The sequence below is a fragment of the Arvicola amphibius genome, chromosome 1 (genome assembly GCF_903992535.2).
Source record: "Arvicola amphibius chromosome 1, mArvAmp1.2, whole genome shotgun sequence".
Lineage (NCBI taxonomy): Eukaryota > Metazoa > Chordata > Mammalia > Rodentia > Cricetidae > Arvicola > Arvicola amphibius.
The window spans coordinates 187,709,363-187,732,005 of record NC_052047.1 but is presented as its reverse complement, the minus strand read 5'-3'; the positions used below and the strand labels follow the sequence as shown (position 1 = coordinate 187,732,005).

The 22,643-nt window shown below is 43.8% G+C and overlaps 1 protein-coding gene across 1 annotated transcript in view; it reads right to left on the bottom strand.

The window, feature by feature from the left end:
* Cfap58 (cilia and flagella associated protein 58) overlaps positions 1-22,643 on the bottom strand; it is a 104,356-nt gene that overhangs the window by 44,365 nt on the left and 37,348 nt on the right. The window contains exons 10-14 of the mRNA XM_042054474.1: positions 17,076-17,237; positions 16,183-16,329; positions 8,929-9,069; positions 7,676-7,899; positions 1,924-2,035 (exon numbers count right to left, since the gene is read on the bottom strand). Coding sequence (XP_041910408.1) covers positions 1,924-2,035; positions 7,676-7,899; positions 8,929-9,069; positions 16,183-16,329; positions 17,076-17,237 — 786 coding nt within the window. The remainder of the gene's footprint in view (positions 1-1,923; positions 2,036-7,675; positions 7,900-8,928; positions 9,070-16,182; positions 16,330-17,075; positions 17,238-22,643) is intronic.

The following is a 22,643-nucleotide window of genomic DNA, read 5'->3' as shown; positions in this document are numbered from 1 at the left end:
GGAGCAAAGAACTCATCGGCCAAGGCTGGGAGGATCCCAGCTGGATTCAGGACGTGCACTATTACAAAGTCTGCGGCTCTCGTTAGGATGCTCTGGGCTTTCCCTGCCACCTCAGGTTTCCACAGGATAACTTCCTGAAATTGTTGTCAAGCATAAGATCCCATGCAGCCCACAATGGGGAAGGATTGCAGGACGCAACATCTGCCTAAAGGGAGGCAGCAGGACAGAGCTGTGGCACCGAGCACTCAAATGGAATCAACTGGGCAGCTTTGACGCTCCCTCAGCTGCTATGTGTGTTTCTCTCAGACAAGAGCTACAGGTGTATGCTGACCATTTGTCCTTTGCACTTGGATTCAAGGCTTTGTTTTCAGGCATACTGACACTTTGAATCAATATAGCAGCTGAATAGTTTCAACCACACCCCAGAGTCCGTATTTTTTTAAATCGAAATTAATGTGGAGTTGGAAATCTTCAAGATCTACATGAGAACCCATTGACTAGGCTACTGTGATGTGCTGTGGGAAGTCCTTCTGTATATGTGATGCTTTTATTGGTTAATGAATAAAGAAGCTGCTTTTGGCCAATGGTTTAACAGAATGTAGCCAGGCTCTCTCTCTCTCTCTCTCTCTCTCTCTCTATATATATATATATATATATATATATATATATATATATATATATATAGAGAGAGAGAGAGAGAGAGAGAGAGAGAGAGAGAGAGAGAGAGTAAGCTGAGTCAAGGAGACACCATGTAGCCACCAGAGGAGACAGATGTTGGAACCTTGCCTGTAGGCCACAACCTCATGATGATGCACAGATTAATAGAAATGGGTTAATTTAAGCTAAAAGAGTTAGTTAAAAATATACATAAGCTATTGGCCAAGCAGTGTTTTAAATAATATAGTTTCTTTATAATTATTTCACGTCTGGGCAGCCAGGAACAGTTTCCAACTACAGTGATGAAAGCAGGTGTGAGATCTTCAGGTCCACTTCCCAGCCAGATCCTTGGTAATCACTGGGTTGGTCAGCTGTTCCACTTGGGGACACTAAAGAGGACTGTTTCATTGCCTCTGACTTTGCTTGCCCAGCACCAGCTGAAGCCCACATAGCTGGACAGGAATTGGCACACATTCACTTGGCAGTCCTGGATGTTGTTAAAATCCAGGCCTTGTGTTTACACAATTTATAATGCATTAACTTTAATACTTTCTTCATTAAAAGAAAATAAAAATAAAATCCTATCTGGATGATTTCCACCTCGCACTGAACTTTGCTGTGCCATAGACTTATATCTCTCAACATCGTAATTGGTCGTTTAGCCAAAGTCCCTTTTGGCACCACATTGCTGTGTACAACTAAAAGAGGGGGCCATCTTTGTCTTGACCAAGCAGAGCTTGTCCGTGGCTGTTCTTTGCTGAGTTGGTCATGGTACCTAACAGGAACCACAGAAAGAGTCGTTTACCCATCCTTCACCAGGAGTACTTTCGGCTCTAACCCTAGGTCCTAAGAGAAAGGGGTTGGCTAACACAGTCTAGGCCTTTGAAAAGATTGAGTCACCGAACCCTATTTCCTTCAGGAAATGGAAGAATGCGAAACAGACTGACAGATGGCTAAGATGTTGGTGGGAGAGATTGCCAAAGGCAATTAATAGTCAATCCAAAGATCAAAACTACCTGAAAAGCAAAATATATACCCATCAATGAAAGCAATGTATAGCTTTCAAAGGGTCCTTTTAGGGGCAGGTAGGATTTTGTCCAAGACTTTTAAAGCCAAAGTCAAATTAACCATCTGGTTCTAAAACCTCATAGGTGACAATATGCATATCATGAAATTAAAGGGAACCTCTCATCCTGCTTTAGGTTAGGAGTCTTGAATGAGTGGAGAGGAAGGCTGGGGACAGGAAGGATGCTCAGCAGGTGTTACCTCAAGCTTCCTCCATCTGTGCACATTCATGGGGTTCTCCAGCTCCTCCTCCAGGGCTCGACATCTTGTCCTTTCCTTCAAGAATTCTCTTTGCATGTGGAAAAGTTCCTGCCTGGATAAGACAAGCTTTGTTTGGCAAAGAACTCTTGAATATGCTATTTTTGCCACAGGGAGATGGCTCAGCACATAAAACACTTGCCCTGAATTCATAAGGACCAGAGTTCAAATTTCCAGAACCCATGTAAAAGCCAACCAGGTATACTGACACACACATAATCCCACCACTGGAAAGGCAGGAGATCCCTCAGATAAGCTGGCTAGTAGTCAGGCTGGGTCTGTGGGCTCTGGATTCAGTCAAAGACCTATCTCACACAGTAAAAAGTCATTGAAGAATGCAACAGATACTAACCCCTACTCACCATGTGCACACTCACATGCGTGCCCCAACTCATACATGTATAAAACACACACAAAGATGGGGAAAAAAACTAATGATTTGATTACTGTAGGCATACTGTATCTGGCATCAAAACTAGAACTGGGAAACTTGTAAGCACTGAAAGAGGCCAGCTTCCCAAACCCAGACAGGTCACAAGAATACTAATTCATTTGGAGTTCAGGAACTACCTCAGCTCTGAACAACAGCAGCCTTTAGAATCTTGGTTCTGAATGTTTGAGGAATTTAGAAGCATATGAAAGGTACCAGGTTGATGTAGGGTTCCCCCTCTGTATGCTGTGAATATGCTTTATAACCACTGGTTAGTAAAGTAGCTGCTTTTGGCCTATGGCAGGGCATAATAGAGCTAGGTGGGAAAACGAAACTGAATGCAGGGAGAAAGAAGGGGGAGTCAGGGAGACTCCATGTAGCTGCTGAAGGAAAAAGATACTGGAACTTTACCAGTAGGCCACAGCTTCATGGTGATACACAGATTAATAGAAATGGGCTAATTTAAGATGTAAGAGCTAGCCAGAGATACACCTAAGCTATTGGCCAAACAGTGATGTAACTAATATATAGTTTCTGGGAAACTAATATATAGGCATCTGGGAAATGAAAGTACAGTCTCTATTTACAAAGGGTGCCTACTGTCTGGGGCATGGATCCATATAAAACCTGAAAAAGCTTAAGAAAAAAAGAGAGCTTCTAGATCACATAAATGGGAGCCAAGCACAACTTCTTGGTAGCTGCATATTTTTTTCCAGATAGACTCTGATTGCAGGCAGCAAGCAGAGGTACAGCTCCTGTAGGAAATGACTTCCTGGTTTGTACTGGCAGCATGAACGACTCTGGCTCTTTCAGGCAGTCCTGTTACAGGGCATTTAAATGGGGTTTGTGAGCAGAGTGTTACAAGATGCTTAATGGTGACATAGACCCACTGCATCCCTGGAGATGGGGTGAGGATCATGGCTTGCAGAGGCAGAGAACCTACCTCCACCATGTTGGATGGTGCAGAGCCAACAGACAAAGCCACAGTGTTAGTCCAAGCTATGCCTGCTTAACATAAAAAAAAGCTCTCCTGGTCAGCAAATGATTACAGATACACAATAAATACAGATTCAGACAAAAATAAATCCCTGAATGAGTCACAGAATGTCTAAAAATGTACATAGGCTTAAGCAAAAAAAAAAAAGGAAAATGGGTATAGGCAGTCGTAGAAAGAAATAGTTTTTAAAAAATAAAACAAAGTCTTTAAAGAGACAGTAAAAGTAATATAAAAGAGTACAGACAGTCAAAAGATTAAAGGAGTAAATATTAAAAAGTAATAGAGTAAAGAAAAAATAAACCACATGAAGATGGAATATACACAGAGAGTCTAGATTATGTAAACTATTGTGATTTCTTTGAATTTTTTGACTGCAGAGAGACATTTGATTCTAGGGCTGCTAAGTTAAACCAATATATATATATATATATATATATATATATGGAATTTTGACTTTGACTTCAAAATTTGAGTCTAAGGATTTGTTACAATGTGAAAGGGCTTCTGCTTTTGTTTCTACAGAAGATAAGAAACTGTGGATTCCTTCCAGAAACTTGGTGGAACAAGACCCTCCCCCCAAAAGGTCTCACAAACATTAAAATACTTTGCCCAACAAACAGCAGGAAGAAGTTTTGAGAAAACTATGCCCATCCCCAAAATGACTGTTTATATATCTTGGTTTTCATTTAAAAGGGGTTCAGTATAAGTGGCTAATGGTCACTGTCAATCTCTTTCTAAAGAAAAAAAGGGAGGATATGATATCAAAATGAAAATTAAGGTCAATTTTGTTATATGTGTATTTCTACTCTTGTTTAAGATAGGTTTATATAGTTCATTTAAAAATGTAATGTATAGTTAAGAAATACAGATTAAGAGGTAGCCATCTATAATCAAACTTTTAATTATGTTAGGTTTCTATATACACAGAGATATATTTCACTTAGGTATATAATCTTCAACACCAAAGACCTACAAAATATGGAATTTAAATATTTTAAGAACTTAGACTGTTCTTGACAGGGAGACATGTCTGCTTCTGGCAGCACCAATTACTTCAGAAAGGTTGATGGGCACTGAAGAAACTCATTATGGAATTTTCCTTCAAGGTGACAAGGCTAGCCATTTGGGCAAGAAACTGCTCTTGCCTGGACTGTTTGATGGCATGTTGTATAAACTGGACATGCAGGACCCACAGAAAAATGACTAATGACCTTGCCAAAAGAAGGTAAGACAATCCTTCAGAATTTCTGATTCATGAAAGACTCTGTCAGACATTCTGCAGGACATAAAATGAAGTGATTGACAAACTGCCAATATAGGTGAAAGAGTCTTTCAAATTTCCTGCTTCATGAAAATGTCTGCTGGATATTATAGGCCTGCAGGCTGAAAATGGTTGTCTCAATAGTAAAGAAGAACTCTGGGTGACTGTCCAGACAGCAAGATGTCTCTGTCAATTCTAGAGTTTTAGAAGTTGCTTACAATGCACTTCCTGTTTACTTAGGTAATAATATATCCTTCTGGGATCTTTGATGGAGTTGAAGACATTTATAGTTACAGTTTTCATTAGTTATAATAAAAAATAAATGAGATATGAAATTTAGACTCACAAAGATAGATGATAGAATATTTTCTTTTATTTTTGCCTAGTACAAATAGACTAAATCTGTAACTGTAATTCTTGCTTGATTACTGTTTTGTATATGTAATTTTACTATGTCAAAGTTAAAACCTTCCTTTTTATTTAGACATAAAAGTGGAGATGATGTAGGATTCCCCTCTGTATGATGTGACTAAAGTAGCTGCTTTGGCCTATGACAGGGCACAATAGAGCTAGGTGGGAAAACTAAACTGAATGCAGGGAGAAAGAAGGTGGAGTCAGAGAGATACCACGTAGCTGCCAAAGGAGAAAGACACTGGAATCTTACCAGTAGACCACAGCCTCATGGTGCTACACAGATTAATAGAAATGGATTAATTTAAGATATAAGAGCTAGCTAGAAATACGTCTAAGCTATTAGCCAGTGTTGTAATTAATATGGTTTCTATGTGATTATTTGGGTCTGGGCGGCTGGGAAATGAAAGTACAGTCTCTGTTCACACCAGGTCAGGAAGTGAACCCTGAGAGTCCCAAAATTTCTGTGTTTCTGTCTCTATAGTAGTGATTGGGATGAATACTCAACATTGCAAGTTCCATACTTGACAGTGAGTTACTGTAGCACAGGCAACAAGCCAGCACCAATTATGGTCTCCGACTTCCATCTTCACTGTATAGTGGAATCACATGAAGGGCTCCAAACATCCCTTTGCATGGGCCCATTACCCAGAGGACCTCTGCTACATGGGGTGTGGTTCAGGGCCCCCATTTCATAGGTTTGAAAAGTCCCGTGGATAATTTCAATTTGCAGCCTGGATTTGGAGATGCTGAGTTTGGAGCAATGAAGGTATTCTACCATAAGTCCCACAGCCAACAAGCATAGATGGCTTTTTAAAAGCTCTGAAGCCCCAGCTCTGTTTTAAATGTACTTCTAAAAAATCTCTGGGCATCTCTGGGTAATGCCACCCTCGGCATCCTGAACAATTAGTTACCAAAACCTCTGCTGGAGAAGGAGAAGGGGCGAATGCTTGCTTTGACTCACGCGGTAAAGACATTACGATCTGTCCTCATCTGCCGTGGGTGTGCGGATTACTAACATGAAGCCATCTCTTTTACTTAATTGCTTCATTTAAACCAATAATACAACTTCCCCTCATTAACAAGACAAACCATTAGAATTAACTGCATGATGCTCACTCAACAGGGAGTGCAGAACAAGCTGCCTAGAATTAAAAGCATATCCTTAACACTTTGCTTTTCTAGAACATCACTGGGAGAGGAAGGAAAAGGTACAGGCTGCCACACTTGAGGACTGACTATGGAGGAGACCCTGCACACTGGGTTTGTTTCTACTGCCTTTAACTGTAATCACAAGCCCAAACCTCAGAGACACTTGCCCAAGGTCACAAATCTGGTAGATAGCAAGGTTGCTTGTCTCCATTTGTCCTGAGACTGCCCTCTCCTTGGAAGGGAAATAAAATGCATTATCAACAAACTAACAATATTGACAGGAACGGGTCAAATTTGGTCCTTTTTGTAGGTCATAAAAATAACTCATGGCTGACAGATGTAATGACAGCCCTTAAGATCTTTCAGCGGCTACTTAGAATGAGCCCACTTGTCTGTGAAGCACCAATGGTGGTCTCTCTGAGTAGCAAAGTTGCGAGTGATGTTTCCAATCCCTTCTGTGTGTCTTCTCTGCATTGCCCATATTTCTACAATGAATATGTACTATATGCATTATCTGAAAGACAAGAAAACTCCAAAAACAAAAGGATCGATCCATCCTTGATAGCAGCGAACTTACGACTCCTGAACTTCGGAGTCTCTTTTCCTCTAACTAATATAAGCAGCAGATCCAAACCATATCCTTCTCCCTGGGTGGCCAAGGAGAAGCTGCACTCATACAGGTCTGTGGGGAATAAGGGAAGTCATCAAGGAATGTCAGATCTCTCATTCAGTTCCCTGCAGTGGCTCATATGGAACAGGACAATGTTTTCCCACAGGGAAAGCAGATGCTGCGTGGTGCAAGACTTAAAGAAGGAAGATGTGAGTTAAGTGGAAGCTGCAGAAGAAGAACTAAGAGTCAGGTAGGAAGTTTGGCCGCCTTCTAAGGAAACAGATTTTTCAAAGAGTGATAGAATTGAATTCTCCCCCTCTTTCCATCATATGTGTCATTCCAAGAAAAAAGATATGCATATATTAGCAAGGTGGCATTTAAATATTGATGCTTCGTCTCTTGCATGCTGCCTAATTAAAGGAATTCCAAAGAACTCACCGAGGAAAAAGAAAATGAATTGTAACTGGTTTGTGCTTGTTTTTGTTTATGCTTTGATTGGAAATTTTATTTTGAAAGAGCCAGAGAAAGGTGCTTTAATGGCCTTTTTGCTGTCCCCTACACCCCCTGGAAGGAGACTGGCCTGTTTTTGTGACATGGCATGAGCACAGGGAAAAATTTATGGAAAAGTTGTTTTCCTTCAATGGACCCTTTCATCCTATGAAGTTCATTTTGTGTAATTTGCTCAAAGACCCACACATGGTCCTTCCAAGGGGGCTCCCCACAGACCTCCACAACCCCCTTCCAACTGAGTTTCTTCAGGTTAGCCAACCTTTGAAGACACACATGAAGCCCTTTTGTGGGGGCTCCCTGCAGACCTTCGCAACCTCCCTCTACCTGAGTTCCTCCACGTTCGCCACGCTCCTGGCGAGGATCCCCTTCTCCCTGCGCAGCTTCTTGATCTCCAGCTTAAGGATGCGCATGTCCTCCACCCTCTGGTTGTACTGGGTCTCGCCTTTGTTCAGCACGGACTGCTGGATCTTGATCTTCTCGTACAACAGGGCTAACTCATCGTTGCGCCGAACAAGCTGAGACCCAAGGATGTCTCTCTCACTGATGACCTGGAAAGACATGGCCTCTTGGAGTGAAAAAAAAAAAAAAAGTCTCCCTTTTCACCATGACGTCAACATCCAGCTCATCCACAAATATCTACTGTGTGTCCACACATGCCCCATGGGCAACACACTGGAAACACCCCTCTAGGTACTCAGCATGGCACTTCTCCCATTGAATAGCCATGGACTGATAATCCAGGGATGCTTGCCCTGAAGCTGTGTCCTTCAGGTGTTTTTCCCAATTTTTTTTAAGTTTTAGAAATGTATTTATTTTTAGATGCATTTTCCCGTGCACACGCATCTGTGCGCCTGGTTCATACAGTATCCCCAGAGGCCAGGAGAGGGGAGGGAATCAGGTCCCCTGGTATTAGAGTTACAGACAGCTGTGCACCATCGCTCAGGTCCCGACGACTGAACCCGGGTCCTCTAGAAGAATCACCAGTGCTCTCAGCCTACGCCGTTGCTCCAGCACCTCCAACCTGTCTTTTAAAAATGCTTCACTGTGAATTCTTTTCCGTCAGGCCAGCTCCTGTCCACCTCTTCTTACATTGACCACACTGACCATCTTCTCCCTGACAGGACCCTGAGAGCATCTGGATTTCTGCAGTGCAGTAGAGTAGGGTGACACAGGCCTCTAAGCTGCAATCCCAGATTTCAGGAGGCTCAGGCAGGGAGATAACTAATTAAAGACCAGCCTAGGCTACATATGGAGACCATTTTTTTAAAGAAATTTTTTTTCTAATCCCCAAATTATGCACATGAGTTTCTATCATGTAATTATAACTGGCAATTATATATGGGCAGCTATATTATATTAGAGTTTAAATTCCCTGGAAACAGGAACCTATGGTATTATTGGCCAGAGTGTCCTCAGTGCTTAGAAGAATAACTGATGCCAAGAAGTGCTCATCACTGTGAATGGGATGGGTGATTATTTCTCAGTCGGCCCAAGACTCTATTGCTGATCTCCACACATGACTTGCCAAGGGCAACAGACTCACGGTTGCTAGTGGGGCTATGACAAGGTGCTTCTACCTGGTCTAACTCCTTCTTCTGCCGCACCCGCTCCCCATCAGCCTCGGCGATGATGCGCAGGAGTTTCCGCTCTTCCACCTCCTGCTTCTCAATGAAGTGCTTGGTCTCCAGGGCCTGCTGTCTCAGCTTCTGCAGCTCAGCCTGACAGAGAGTGGGTCGTTCAGACACATCGCACTCAGCAGTCGCCTAAGCAGGACCAGTGGGCTGGGTTTGGCCACACAGCCATGGTTCTTATACTTTCCTCTCGTGTCTCATTTAACAGAGGTCCAGCACCACCACAGCCCAAACAAACTCAGTGTGCCTGTGCCTGCACACCCACAAGAACCAGCGAATCAACGGTGCCCAGTGATCCTGATCATTCTGGAAGCTGTGCCCCAGGAGTTTCCTATTGCTCTTCTGTAAGGCAGAGAGGGGGCCTCATTGGAATTCAGCAGCATCTCCCCCTCCCCAACATAATTCACTAACAACAGTTCAGGAAGAGGGTGTGGGTGAGGACAGGGAAGGTGTCTACATATATCAACCTCTCTAGTGGTCCTACAACAACTGGCATACTCACTACCAAGGGAAGGTCTGTTATAAGAATGAATTAAATTAGTCAAAAATAACTGCATGCCACTAAGAGGCACATTGTTGAGTTCAGGCGACAATCTTCAGTATCCTTTTTGTTATTTTTATGTCTGTGAGCGTTTAGGTATATGTGTGCACATGCATGTATATGCAGATACACATCTGTGTGGAAGCCAGAGGTCAGTGTCATATGTTGGTCTCTCACTGGGTCCCAGGGCTCAGCAATTTGACTAGGTTGCCTGCCCAGCAACCAAGAACCACTGGCTCCTACCTCTTCAGAACTGGGATTATACCCGGCTTTCTAGATGAGTGCTAGGGTTCAAGCTAGCATGCTTGCACAGGAAGCATTGCACTGACTCTTTCCCCAGCTGCCCTCCATGTACACAGTGAGTTGGAAACACAGGAAGTCAAAGAAAAAGGCATCCAACCATCACCTAGCAGAGACCTTGGGGATGCTTTCTCAGAGAGCTCACACCTGAATCAAGGTTCACCGGAGGCTAAGGTGGGGTTCACTAGAAATGCAGGAAAATGGGGAAAGGGACTATTAAGTTAGGAAAGGAAAATCGCTGCTAGCAAAGCTACTTTAATCTGCTGCACAGCACACACACTGTGTGTCCCTGCACAGAGACAAAGGGAGACACATAGTTTAGCCAATGTCACCGAGTTAGTAAATACTGAAGTTAAGATCTCCAAGTAGGATCTTTTGATGCAAAAGCCGTGTGCTCTGCCTACTGCCTGCATCCAAGAGTTACAAATCAAACAGAGAAGATGAGTAAGACAGTATTCATTACCCGCTGAAGATGACTGATACAGCTACCAACAGCATGAGCATGCCATCTGCTGGTGCAGCAAAGGGCGTGAGCACACACGAGAAGGAGTTTATGTGCCTGCTTGGGATTGACAGAGAAGAATGCGTCAAGTCCTCGGCAGGTGACAGATGATGCCCAGCTGGAAAGGTGTGTGTTGGAGGGAGGCATCCAACAGTCGGGCTATATGAATTAGCTCAGGCAAACTGAAACATCTGCTGTGTTGAGCAGACAGAACAGTGCCCCCTTCGTGGCTGGATCAGAGGGCCAGGCTGGGGATGGGAGGAAGAGAGGCTGACAAACAGCTTGGCAGGCCTGGTATGGATCATCTGACTGAATACACTATCAAGAGTCTGCATCAAGGAACAAGCAGTTCCCATGTTAAAGGAAAGAAGAATGTGTTTTAGGGGGGATCCATGGCTAGCCAGGAGGGACAGTGGGACAGTTGGCCAGTCAGAACAGGGGAGAGCAATGAGGAGGAGGAGGTCTGCCTTCCCATCCCTGTAATCACAAGGGTAGAGATGGGAAGGTGGCCGGCCTTCTGTGTGTGTGTGTGTGTGTGTGTGTGTGTGTGTGTGTGTGTGTGTGTGTGTGTGAGAGAGAGAGAGAGAGAGGGGGGGGGGGGAAGGTGGCCTGCCTCCTGTGTGTGTGTATGAGAGAGAGAGAGAGAAGAGAGAGAGAGAGAGAGAGAGAGAGAGAGAGAGAGAGAGAGAGAGAGAGAGAGAGAGAGAGAGAGAGAGAGAGAGAGAGAGAGAGAGAGATTGCTATAAATGACAGCACAAGGCTTACACTTTTTATTGTCCTTCAGGTGACTTTTGGGAACCCCACACTCAAACTCGTCAAAATAATAAAAGACTTGTAAAGCAACTCAACTGAGATCAAGGCCTGGTTCTAGCCTATGAGGGCCAAGAGTCATGAGTTCTACACTGCAGCTTACCCAAGCAGTAAGAGACCCGTGCACAACCACTATTAGAGGTGTAGTGTGCATAGTAAGTACAACTAGCCACTGTGAAGCCAGGCTTTCTGTGATGACATTTTGTGTTGTTCATTCATGAAATGTTTTTTGATTCAGGGATAAGCAAAATGAAATACTGATTGAGGAAAGGTTGGGCCTAGAATTTACCATTCAAGGAGAGTGCCAGTTGGAAAACAGAGTGAAGAACCAGCCTTCTCTGGTTCTATAATCATCTAAGGTGACAGCGAAGACAGCAATGAAATACCTGCTTGGCTCAGGCTTCCCTTCATAAAACTTTTATTTTCCCATATCTGCACACTCACTTCTCTGTCCCTAAGTGCCAAGAGCAGATCAGAATCCATCAGCGGAACAAAATGAAACCCTTGTTATATTAAAATGCAATCAACAGTGTGTAAAAGTATCTGTCTGAAATGTAAAACCAGCCGCGTGTCTGGCATTGCTGGGTGCCTTTTTCATAATAGATCAAAATTCTGAGTGGTCTCCTTGTGTCGTAAATTTATGGGCTGTAAACAAGATGTGGCATTAGGCATTGGCAGCAAATGTTAGCATCAACAAAATACCTAGGGCCTAATACATTTAGCAGTTATAAATCTGAGCTGCCTCTCAGGAAGGGTGACAGCCACTATGCACCCAGCTGCTGCACACCTACCAGGCAACATCCTAGGTAGGACTTCAAGTTCCTGCACCTGCTAAATGCACTACTGGTGGCAGGAGGTTACAGTGAGATGACTAGACACACCCTTCACTAACAATTTTATTCAGCTTCAGGCTTGTATAATTTTGAAATCGATACTTATGGACTGATTATCATCAAATATGACACTGGGCACAAATTATATATCTCAAGAGCCACATTTGGGAGAGTCTCACTGGCTCATGCATGAACCACCCAAAGTCTTCAGCCACAGGTGTAATTAGGCTTCTTCTCGTCCCCCACCCCGTGCCTCCCATGGATGCCAGCTCCCCATTCACGTCGTCGGACAGAATCACTAAGTGGTAGGATGTGGTACCCTGAGGCCAGTCCCTAACGTGCTACCGAGCTCTGGAGGCAGAGAACTTACTGCTGCATTATTCACAGGGAATCAAAGCGCTGGGATGAGGCTGGGAAGAGGCAAGACAACATCAGGGACTTGTTAGGACAGGAAGGCGGGCATTCCAAATGAGAAGACTCCTTCAGCATCGATGAAACAAAAGCGCAGTGAAATGAACGGAAGGCTGCAGATCGAGCCTGACCTACAGAGATCCACTGGCATGCTGTCAGAGGCGGGACACACTGACGGTGCCTGTGATCCCGAGTCAGCAGAGACTGGGGCCAACAGAGAGGGGGAAAGAAAGGCGCAAAGAGCAAAATTGTTCAGATGAGGGGACTGAGTGGATGCAGGTGACCTCCTATGACAACCGTCAGTCTGGAGGCTTCGGGAAGTAGTGAGTTGGGTTGTCCTATAAAAATTACTCTTGTGATCTACTGAGTCCGTGCGGTCATGCCCCTCCAAAGGGATTATGTGCCCACATAGTTTGTAGAATGAAAAAAAAAAATATCTCTATGGGCAAAGTTCCTAGAGAATCTGCTCTTCCGTCTGGGGTTTTAGTTTTCACACTGAAGATACTTGCAGCCGGAGGACAGTGTGGAAATGTGATTCAAATTCTTAGTCTAAACCGCTCAACAAGCTGGAACTCCACATGTGAGCTGTCATAGTGTTCGCAGGGATGTCAAACAGACTGAACGATAGGCCAGAATTATCCATATTCACAGCACCGTGACCGACCGGTCACCCTCGGATAACCTCAGATAAGAAATCAAACAAGCTTCATTCTCTCTCTCTTACTCACCCTTCCCTCAGTGAGAAATGCTGGTAACCCCACTTATCCTGCACACCCAAAATCATCACCTTCCTAAAACCAGCGGCCAAAGCCATCCAGACCTGAGACTCCCCGTTGTGAGTTCACCTCCAAGACAGAAGCCTTTTAACCACCCTCGTATCTGCTCTTTGCCCACTCTGATGTCCAAGCATGTATAAATGCACAGCCTAACTCCCTTTCTCTTATTATGATGTTTCTTTGGTGCTATATTTTAGATGCCTAATAATGGAAGGCATCATTAAAATAGATACAATCTAACAGCAAACTCGAAGAAATTGGAAGTAATTAATCTTTTGTATGGGACGCTGTTTATTCTAAAGTGAGATTCTATAGGAAGCATTTAATTCCAACTTGGACTTCACTAGGGTTAATCTTCAGAATTGGGCATCACTTGGGAAGCAGAGATGAGAATCGGTGCCTCCTCCAGGAGAAAGAGATGATATACCAATTAGCAAAGCTTATTACACTGAAGCCTTGCTAATGTGGTCCAAGAGGCCCCTGGTGCAGCGGGGTTTATAATGAGATTTTTCCAATTTGTTCAACAGTAACTAAACCCCATCCTGCTAGTGACTCTGGGGTAAAACAAACCGTCCCACAGCTAAACAACGTTTGACCAAGAATAAGGATAAAGATCCAGAATAGTTTCAAAGTTGTAAAGTTCTTTATATATCATTACTGGATGAAGAATTCTCCATGCTTTTTCATGAGCTGGAGTGATGGGAATAAAGTCCTAAATAAATATATCTATTACCACATCCTTTTCACAAAGGCACTTTTGCCATAGTTTAATCTCTCTCATACCGAGTGTCTTAGATTAATTTAATGCAACAGTTCCATTTCCATGAAAACCTATCATTAGGGCGTCAAGGCTGTTATTAAATTATGAGTACATATTTCAGACTATGGCATCCTAGAATCAAGAAAACGTGGCATTAAACCCATGTGGTGCTGCGTGCATGCTCACAAGACAATGTCTATCTCTGAAAGCCACTGTTTGCAGAAACCATGCACTCGGTCTCTGTGGTGATATTTCATTTGTATTTTAATAAATAAAGCTTGCCTGAAGTTCAGAGAGTAACGTAGTTGCACTAATCAGCCATACAGACCAGGCAGTGGTGACACACACCTTTAATCCCAGTAGCCACACTAGTTTGCCATAGAAACTGGGCAGTACTGGTGCACGCCTTTAATCCCAGCCCTAGAGAGGAATATGAGAGGAGAGGAGACAGCTCTCACACAGTCTCATTCTGAGATTCCTGGAGGCAGAATCGCCACTTCAGACTGAGGTAGAGGTAAGAGCCAGTAGCTGGCTGTTTTGCTTTCTGACCTTCAGGTTGAACCTCAGTGTCTGTCTCTGGGTTTTTATGCATCGTGCTACATGCCTCTGGCATGCTATAATGATACAGTTGGATCTTACACACCCTTAAGGATTGTGCCTGTAGATTGTTTACACCAAAATTCCATTACTCCCTTAGATGTTCCTCATTTCAGTCCCTTGGTCAGATAAGGAAGAAGGGGACTCTATCTCATATAGTCTTAATGTATGTGAGTGTTCTAAACTAATAGGTTTAAAGGGCTTGTCTGTTAGAATGTGGAGGTACCTGCCTATAATCCCAGCACTGAAGAAGTACAAGCAGTGGATTGGTCAACTCCAGTGACCACATTGGTGCCTTGCCCAATTGTCATCAGAGAGGTGTCAACCAGCAACTGATAGAAACAGATGCAGACCCACAGCTAAACAGTAGTTAGAGTTTGGGGAATCTTGGAGATGGGGAGAAAGGATTGTAGGAGCCGGAGAGGTCAAGGACATCATGAGAAAACTCACAGAATCAACTAACCTGGGCTCAGAGGTGCTCACAGAGTCTGAACCAACAACTAGGGAGCCTGCATGGGACTGACCTAGGCACTCTGCATATATGTTACAGTTGTGTAGCTTGGCCCTCTTGTGGGACTCCTCTAACAGTGGGAGCAGGAGCTGTCTCTGATTCTATTACTAGCTTTTGGGACCCTACTTTTCATACTGGGTCACCTTGCTCAGCTTAACACATGGGGAGGTGCTTAGTCTTACTGCAACTTGATATGCCATGTTTTCTTGATACTCGTGGGAGATGTGCCCTTTCCTAAACAGAAACAGGAGGAGTGGAACAGAGGGAGGGTGGAAGGAGGGAGGGGAAACTGTGGCTAGGATGTAAAATAAATAAATAAATTTTGAAGAAGAAGAAGAAGGAAGAGGAGGAGGGGAAGTAGTAGTAAGTAGTACAGGCCAGAGGCTCATGAGTTCGAGGTCAGCCTGAGCTACTTAGGAAGACCCTGCTTCAAAAGCCCAAGGGCTGGATATATATATAGCTCAGTAGTAGAATGTCTTAGATGTACAAGGGCCTGAGTTCACCCCCAGAATTATTTTTAAAAAGCAAGAAAATAAGCAAGTGTGCTTTTGTAAGATCTGAGGTGTTTCCGGAAGAAGAGACTGCAAATGTGGAGAACCCCAGATACAAAGTCAACTATGAACCTGGTCCCAGGCAAACCAAGAGATGGAAACGCTCTAGCACCTGGTAGGTAACAACACTGCAGACAGAAAAGTCACCTGCACACAAAGGAGTGGCAATTAGGAGCAGATAGACAAATAGCATCTTATTGAAAGCGCAGAGTAGAATCTGGGAGTGTTGGGTATGAACGCAGGGCTCGTCATGGGTTGTGAATGCAAATGAGTGGTAGGTGGCCTATAAAGTCGAGGACTTCCTGGGCAATACCAACATGTTAGCTTCTTGTCCACTGAGGCATGGTGGTCATAAATGAGCTAGGAGCCACGGGCCTCCGCCACTCTCCTCCCGCACTGGACCGGGACCATCACCTGTGAGGAGACCAAGGCCAAGATGGCAAAGGTGATCTTCCCAGCACCTGGCATGGGTGGCCTCTGGATCTTAGCAACTGAGGCTACAGGTAGCCGTTCCTGGTTGCTCTCCTTGCCCCTTGGTGCTTCTGGTGAGCAGGAATTGCATCCACCAGGAAGAGACTAGCATAGAGCGCCTGCCGTTAGCCCAGTACCTTCAGCGTCTCCTTCTCCTTTTCAATGCGCTGTTGTTCCAGGTGCAGTTTCACTAGCGCCGACTCCTTGGCGGAGATCTCTTCCTTCAGCTGGTCCACTTGATGCGTCATGATCTTCAACTTTCTCTTCATCTCCGTTATTTCATCCTAACCGAAAGGAAGGGAGAAAGGTTTGGAAACCAGACAGACACCATCCTCTGCATGGAAGTTCAATATTTATTTAAGAGCGCTCTCAAAACAGTGCCTGATTAACCCTGACTAGGCTATTCCTTTGTCTCTTGTGTCCATCAACATCAAAGTACCTTCTAGCAATGGCACAGAAGAGTCTCAGGAGATACACACACAACATATAAGCAGTGCACTATGTAGCACAGATGCTCAAACACACACACACACACACACACACACACACACACAGAGGAACATTATCTCCTTTGACTAGAGAAGTTAGAAGCACAAAAATCATGGTAAAATAGATGCCAAAGCCAGGACTGCAGTTTAAACAAGAAGGAATATATACTACTGCACTCTAAGTCTTGGCAGCTAACAACCAATCTAAAATCCAAGATAACAGCAGCAATCCTACATAGCAATTTAAATGAGGCTGAGCTCTCTGTGTGCTGTTGAGTTCTGTCACTCCCATTTCCCGCAACTTGACAGTGTGTAGAAACTGATAGTAATTCATGTAGATGGAGCAGGGTTCCTTAGTATTGCCTAACACCGCCCTTAGAATAATAGGAAGTTCTTTAAACCTAGGGTAGAGAGAAATTAAAATGTAAAGACACACACGCTGTTTACCTGAGCCTCCACCAGGTAAGGGCACACACTGTTTACCTGAGTCTACAAACTGTTTACCCGAGTCTCCACCAGGTAAGGACACAAACACCGTTTACCTGAGCCTCCACCAAGTTTTTGCTGTATAGGTTCCTGTCTGATCTCACGGCTTCATACAGGTTTTGTTGCTGCTTCAGTTTAGTCTCTGATTCAGCAATTTTCTTCCTGTAGTCAAAAATCTGTATTTCACGGACTTTAATGTCTTCCATGTTTGCAAGGACCTTGGGGAGAAGAAAGTATTTGAACATGGTTAAATAGCCCATCTGTGCTTATGGGTTTTGGAGAGATGGTGTCTTTTATTTAAGAGTAGCTGTTAGAGATGCCAGCACTCAGAAAGTTGGTGACTATTGTCACGTCTGCACAGCATAAGTAAAGAGCAGATTTTACATACATGGCACTAATGCTCAAGTATAAAGGCTAACACGGTTATTTTCTAAGGTCATAAGTAGAAAAGCAATTCCATTCTGGAAATGTCTACTGTGCACCACACACAAAAATAGGGCAGGGAGGCCCTGAACTTAAGATCTTAACATGCAGAGCTAGGAAGTTGTTACAAGAGCACTCTCTCAAATTTACTGTGAGGGGTTTTGAAAAGTGACCTTTGTGGATAGCCATCTAACTCTGTCTTGCTAATGCCAAGCCCTTTCCATTAGGCGATCTAGGTACACTTCATAAAACTACAATGGACTATGCACACAACACTTCCAGATGGGACAAGAGGCCACATCGCCACACTGCCTTCACAAAGATGAGAAACAGGGGCCTGAGACCCCAGCGTGATCTGGATTCCTCCCCATGACCTGTCCATGAAGGAGAAATTCCCTAATCATGACTCGGCTGCAATGGCCACAGAAATTGACTCCAAAGGAAAAGTTATTTTTTAAATGCCTTTTAAGGACTTTGGCAGAGGGACAACAATCCATTAAATTACAATGTAAATAACACCAGCACATGAAGAGACAAAAATTTTAAGATACTGCAACATCCTAGTGAACTTTCAGTGGTGACAACTGACAGTAAGAGGGTGAGGTGGAAGGATGGAGACATCCTCGAATAGCTTGAGTCTAGAAGGTTCCTCTGAGGAAACAGCATTTTTTTTTTCCAGAGCCTAAAGGTGAGAAAGGACCACACACTTTTGCCAGGCTCACGGTCCTGTGGTGCATGTGCTGCTTGTGACCAACATGTTACCAAGTTTTTTGACTATAGACACTTTCTCCCCCACCCCCTAGCCTGCTTATCTGCCAGCGTGGAATTAGTAGTTCCAGAAAATGCATTTTAACCAGCACCTTTGTAGTGTTTTCCCATCTGGCCTGTTGTTTAAAATATGTAAGCACCTGCTGAGAGCTCCTTACAGTTAAAGTGACACCAGGCTCTACTATGCTCTGCTAAGAGCCTTCCAGCACACACAAGACCCCAGCGTTCTTCCAGGAACAATTCATTTCATATACTGAATAACGAATTCTCTTTTAAAAGTAGCGAGCTTCTCTATGATAGTCCCACATGCCATAATCTCAATTCAATTCATAAACGTGAAGTGAGCACTTCTTTCTTTACGTGGGGCCCCTCACCCTTCATCCCATGTCAGCCCCTTGTCTCCACAATACATAAGGAGGTCAACAACCGGGTGCATCTCTCTCCTGCTCTTCCTTGAATTCTGCATTTTCTACTCGGGTCTACAAACAAACAAACAAACTAGGCTGCAAATAACTCATAGCTGTGGGTTGTCTCTACGGCCATGGCACTTTACGTGTTTTAATTCATCTAATTGTCACTGGTGCCCTATAGTCAGGAAAACTGAGGTCAAAGGAAGTAATATGTCCAAAGTGATTCTTTGCTTGGGGGCTCATTCTCATTCTTTAGAAATCTTTTTGTACAAACTCTTCTGCAGTTACCTTAAGGAAACCATACTAACTAGCTCTGAGTCATTCTCATGAACACCCTGCAGCATGCATGCGTGCACCATCACACAGCTAACTACCTGACGAGGAGCAATCACTTATTCCCACTTTTTGATACCAGGAGCCAGGCTGCAATGACCATTTTGTACAAGGATTCTCATACATTGGCGCTCTTGCTTCTGGGAAACGGTGTCCCAGAAGTGGACTACCTGGCTCAAAGGCATATATATATTTATATTTTAACTTTAATACATATTGCTAGATTGCTTTCCAAAATGGTTGTAACACTTTACATTCCCACACCACCGGCACCAGTTTCTTTAATAGGAAACCACCTTGGCAGTTCTAGAAGAAACCCTCTTTGGACAGACTAGATGATTCCTTGAATGTGCTATTAAATTTGGTCTGTTAAATTTTCATTTAGGACCCTACCTATGGATTTTTAAGTGGTATAGGCTTGCAGCATTTCTGTTCAATTTTAGCATTGGGGTACCTGCTAGTTTCCAAAAGCAAATGAACTGCCTTTCTGTTCATTCATTCATTCATTCACCCCCCCCCAGCCATTCATTCATTCACACCCTTACCCATCCATTCATTCATACCCCTACCCCATTCATTCATTCACACCTCTATCTATTAATCTACTCACCTATTCATTGACTTCACTCCTTTGCCTCTTTTGTCATTCACTCAAAGAACACAGACTGAGGACCTGACTATGGCAGGCCCAATAAAAGCATGCTCATTACAAAGAGGAACAAGACACATTTTCCACCCTCAAGCTTATCTCTAGTGAGTGACCCCACTACAGAATGGATACTAAATGAATGGTTGAAATCAGTGGTTAAGACATACACTGGAAAGCCACTGGATAATTTCTGAAGACAGACCCACATATCTTATCTAAGCAGATAATGTTAGCAGCTTTATAATTAATGAGAACTGCCTCTTTGTTCTTAGTACTCAACCCTCCCACCCAAAAACTCACGTTGTACACAATCATTGTGAAAGCAGTGAGTTCATCAGTAAAGCAATGGCTACCACCGTCACCCCAGAATTTCATAAGTGCATGAGTAGCAGCTTTTCCTAGATCTAGACACAAAGGAGACACAATCATAGCTTCTACCATTGTAATTATATAAAATAAGAATTAGCTGCATATAATTAAGAGTTACGCAAAGCATTTGATAAGTACCTGCCATTGTTTATTTTTTGTTGTTTACTGCTAACATTCAGTTGACTCAGACAGAAAAAAATGCGCTAAAAATATGTGCAGACCCAAGGGGAGTGGCTTGGATGGTTTGCTGGGGCTTCAGGGAGCAAGATGTGTGTCTGGGAGAGGTGTGTGGGTACCAGGAGTGAAAAGAAATGCTATTCCTTCATCCAGCACTGCTGTAATCTTCATAGTTGGACTCTTAACAGAACAGCAGGCTGCTTTGTAAGATATCAGCCTGGTAATTAAAATAAATGTTAGGAAGAAATGTAAAATCTAAATAAGGTACTAAATAAGGAGGAAGGAGGGCCTGAAGGGAGGGAAGGAAGAAAGGGAGGGAGAGGAGGGAGGGAGGGAGGGAGGGAGGGAGGGAGGGAGGGAGGGAGGGAGGAAGGGAGGAAGGGAAAGGGAGAAAGAAAGAAGAGGAGGGAGAGGGAGAGGGAGGGAGGGAGGGAGGGAGGGAGGGAGGGAGGGAAAGGGAGAAAGAAAGAAGAGGAGGGAGAGAGAGGGAGAGGGAGGGAGAGAGGGAGGGAGGAAGGAAGGAAGGAAGGAAGGAAGGAAGGAAGGAAGGAAGGAAGGAAGGAAGGAAGGAAGGAAGGCAGGCAAGCAGGCAGGCAGCAGGCAGACGGCAGGCAGACTGGCAGGCAGACTGGCAGGCAGGCAGGCACTAAATTAGCCTGAAATTTCGCCTCTTTACAGAATAGACTCTCACGGGGTCAGTGAAATGAAAAGACGGCAACTGCTCTGAGCAGTGTCATCAGCATTCAGAATTTCTAACAGTGCATCAGAGAATGGAAAAAACTGCTTGTTCAATCACGTTGAGAGATGTTATAACAAGAATGATCCTTTGCACAGACAGAATAAAGCTCCAGAGAAACGATGCTGGCAAGGACATTTCTTTCTTTCTTTCTTAGCATACAAGAAGCGGGGGCCATCGTTCTGCACACAACAGTGCACAGAATTACAAAGTTCACTTCTAGGCTCCTGAAGCCGAGAGTCAGGAATCCGTCACCGCACCGAGAGGATGAGCGACCTTTCAGTGACAGTGAAGAAAGAGCGACACTGGCGCTAAGGGGAGAGTCTGCAAGCCGATTCATTTCTAAGCGTTTAGACTCAATTTAATCTAATGCAAAGCATTTAAACCAATGTCCCACACAAGTTCATAACCCCAAAAACGTATCTAATTGTTGGAATGCAATGCCACAGCCCAGCTTCTCATCATCAAGCTGATCCCTATTAAAATGAGGTATTAGAGAGGAGGTGGGGAGCTGTGGAGCTGATCCCACTTTCAGGTACTCCAACTCCTGAGGTCAGACGCATTCAAGTCTAATAGTTTCTACAGTGAGAGAATCGGAGCTCCCAGCATCTGCAGGCCCCTCCAGAGGAACGCAGAAAATGGAAGCAGTGCAGAACGGGGTAGAGTCCTCACCGTAAGCCCCTCCTACCATTTCTCTTTCTGTTAAAAACAACCTGCCAACAGAAATAAGGGTGAAATAAAAATCAGTAGGAAGAGGCTGGAAAACGGCAGCACGGACAAGACATGGCATGGACTGAGGCTGGAGGAGAAAGTGGACCTCTGCCTGTGTATGATAAGACATCAGCACCGTCAGCTTCCCAGAGACATCCCTCTGTCTCAGCACGTGTGTTCTCCTGCTGCCCCGTCTCCACCAGCCACAGGCAAATTTGTCCTAATTTTTCTGACTTTCATATTTTATTCGCTACATCAAGCTTAGAGAGCTATATCTGTATTTCATTTCAGTGAGATAATATGCATTTGTGGCATACTGTTCAATGCCTACCACATAGCAGTAATCATTAAATAAATGCTAACCTGTCATTATGATGGATTATACTGTGTCATGTGTATCTAATACAAGTACTTAACAAATCAACTGGATTTTCATCGGAATTAAGTCCCGTTCTGTGGGGAAAGAGTGATGTGCAGTCCGTTTCTTTCACTATGACATAGAAAGCTTACAGTTTATGCATGTCTCCTTCATGGCTACCCTGGGGTTCTACCTAATTAAACATACTGTATATAAAATGCAAATTAGTATCAAAAGAGTTTTATTTTATTATAGAGATATCTATTTCATGAACAATGTTTGTGTGTGTGTGTGTATGTGTGTGTGCTGCACTTGTGTTGGGGTACCATTGCTCGTGAATATATGTGTAGAGATCCGGAGCTGTATCTCTCTCCAGATATGAGAATAAAAATGAGGATGATATGTGCTGAAACCCTGAAGTACATTATCTAATAATTCTTAAATATCCCCTTGTCCCACAAATTCTTAGAAGTATTTTTCCTCATGAATGAGGTTGAACTCTGTCATGTGATTTGCTATTACCAATGAGAAGTCAGGACAGTATGGGAGTTGAGAGAAAAAGTGAGTTTGCATGGTCAAGTATCTTGTGTGTGTCTTCCATCATTCACATATAAATTAAAAGATGATAAACATGTGACTCCCACCAGGACCAAATTCACATCCCAGAGTCATATTCGAGCAACCCCAGCC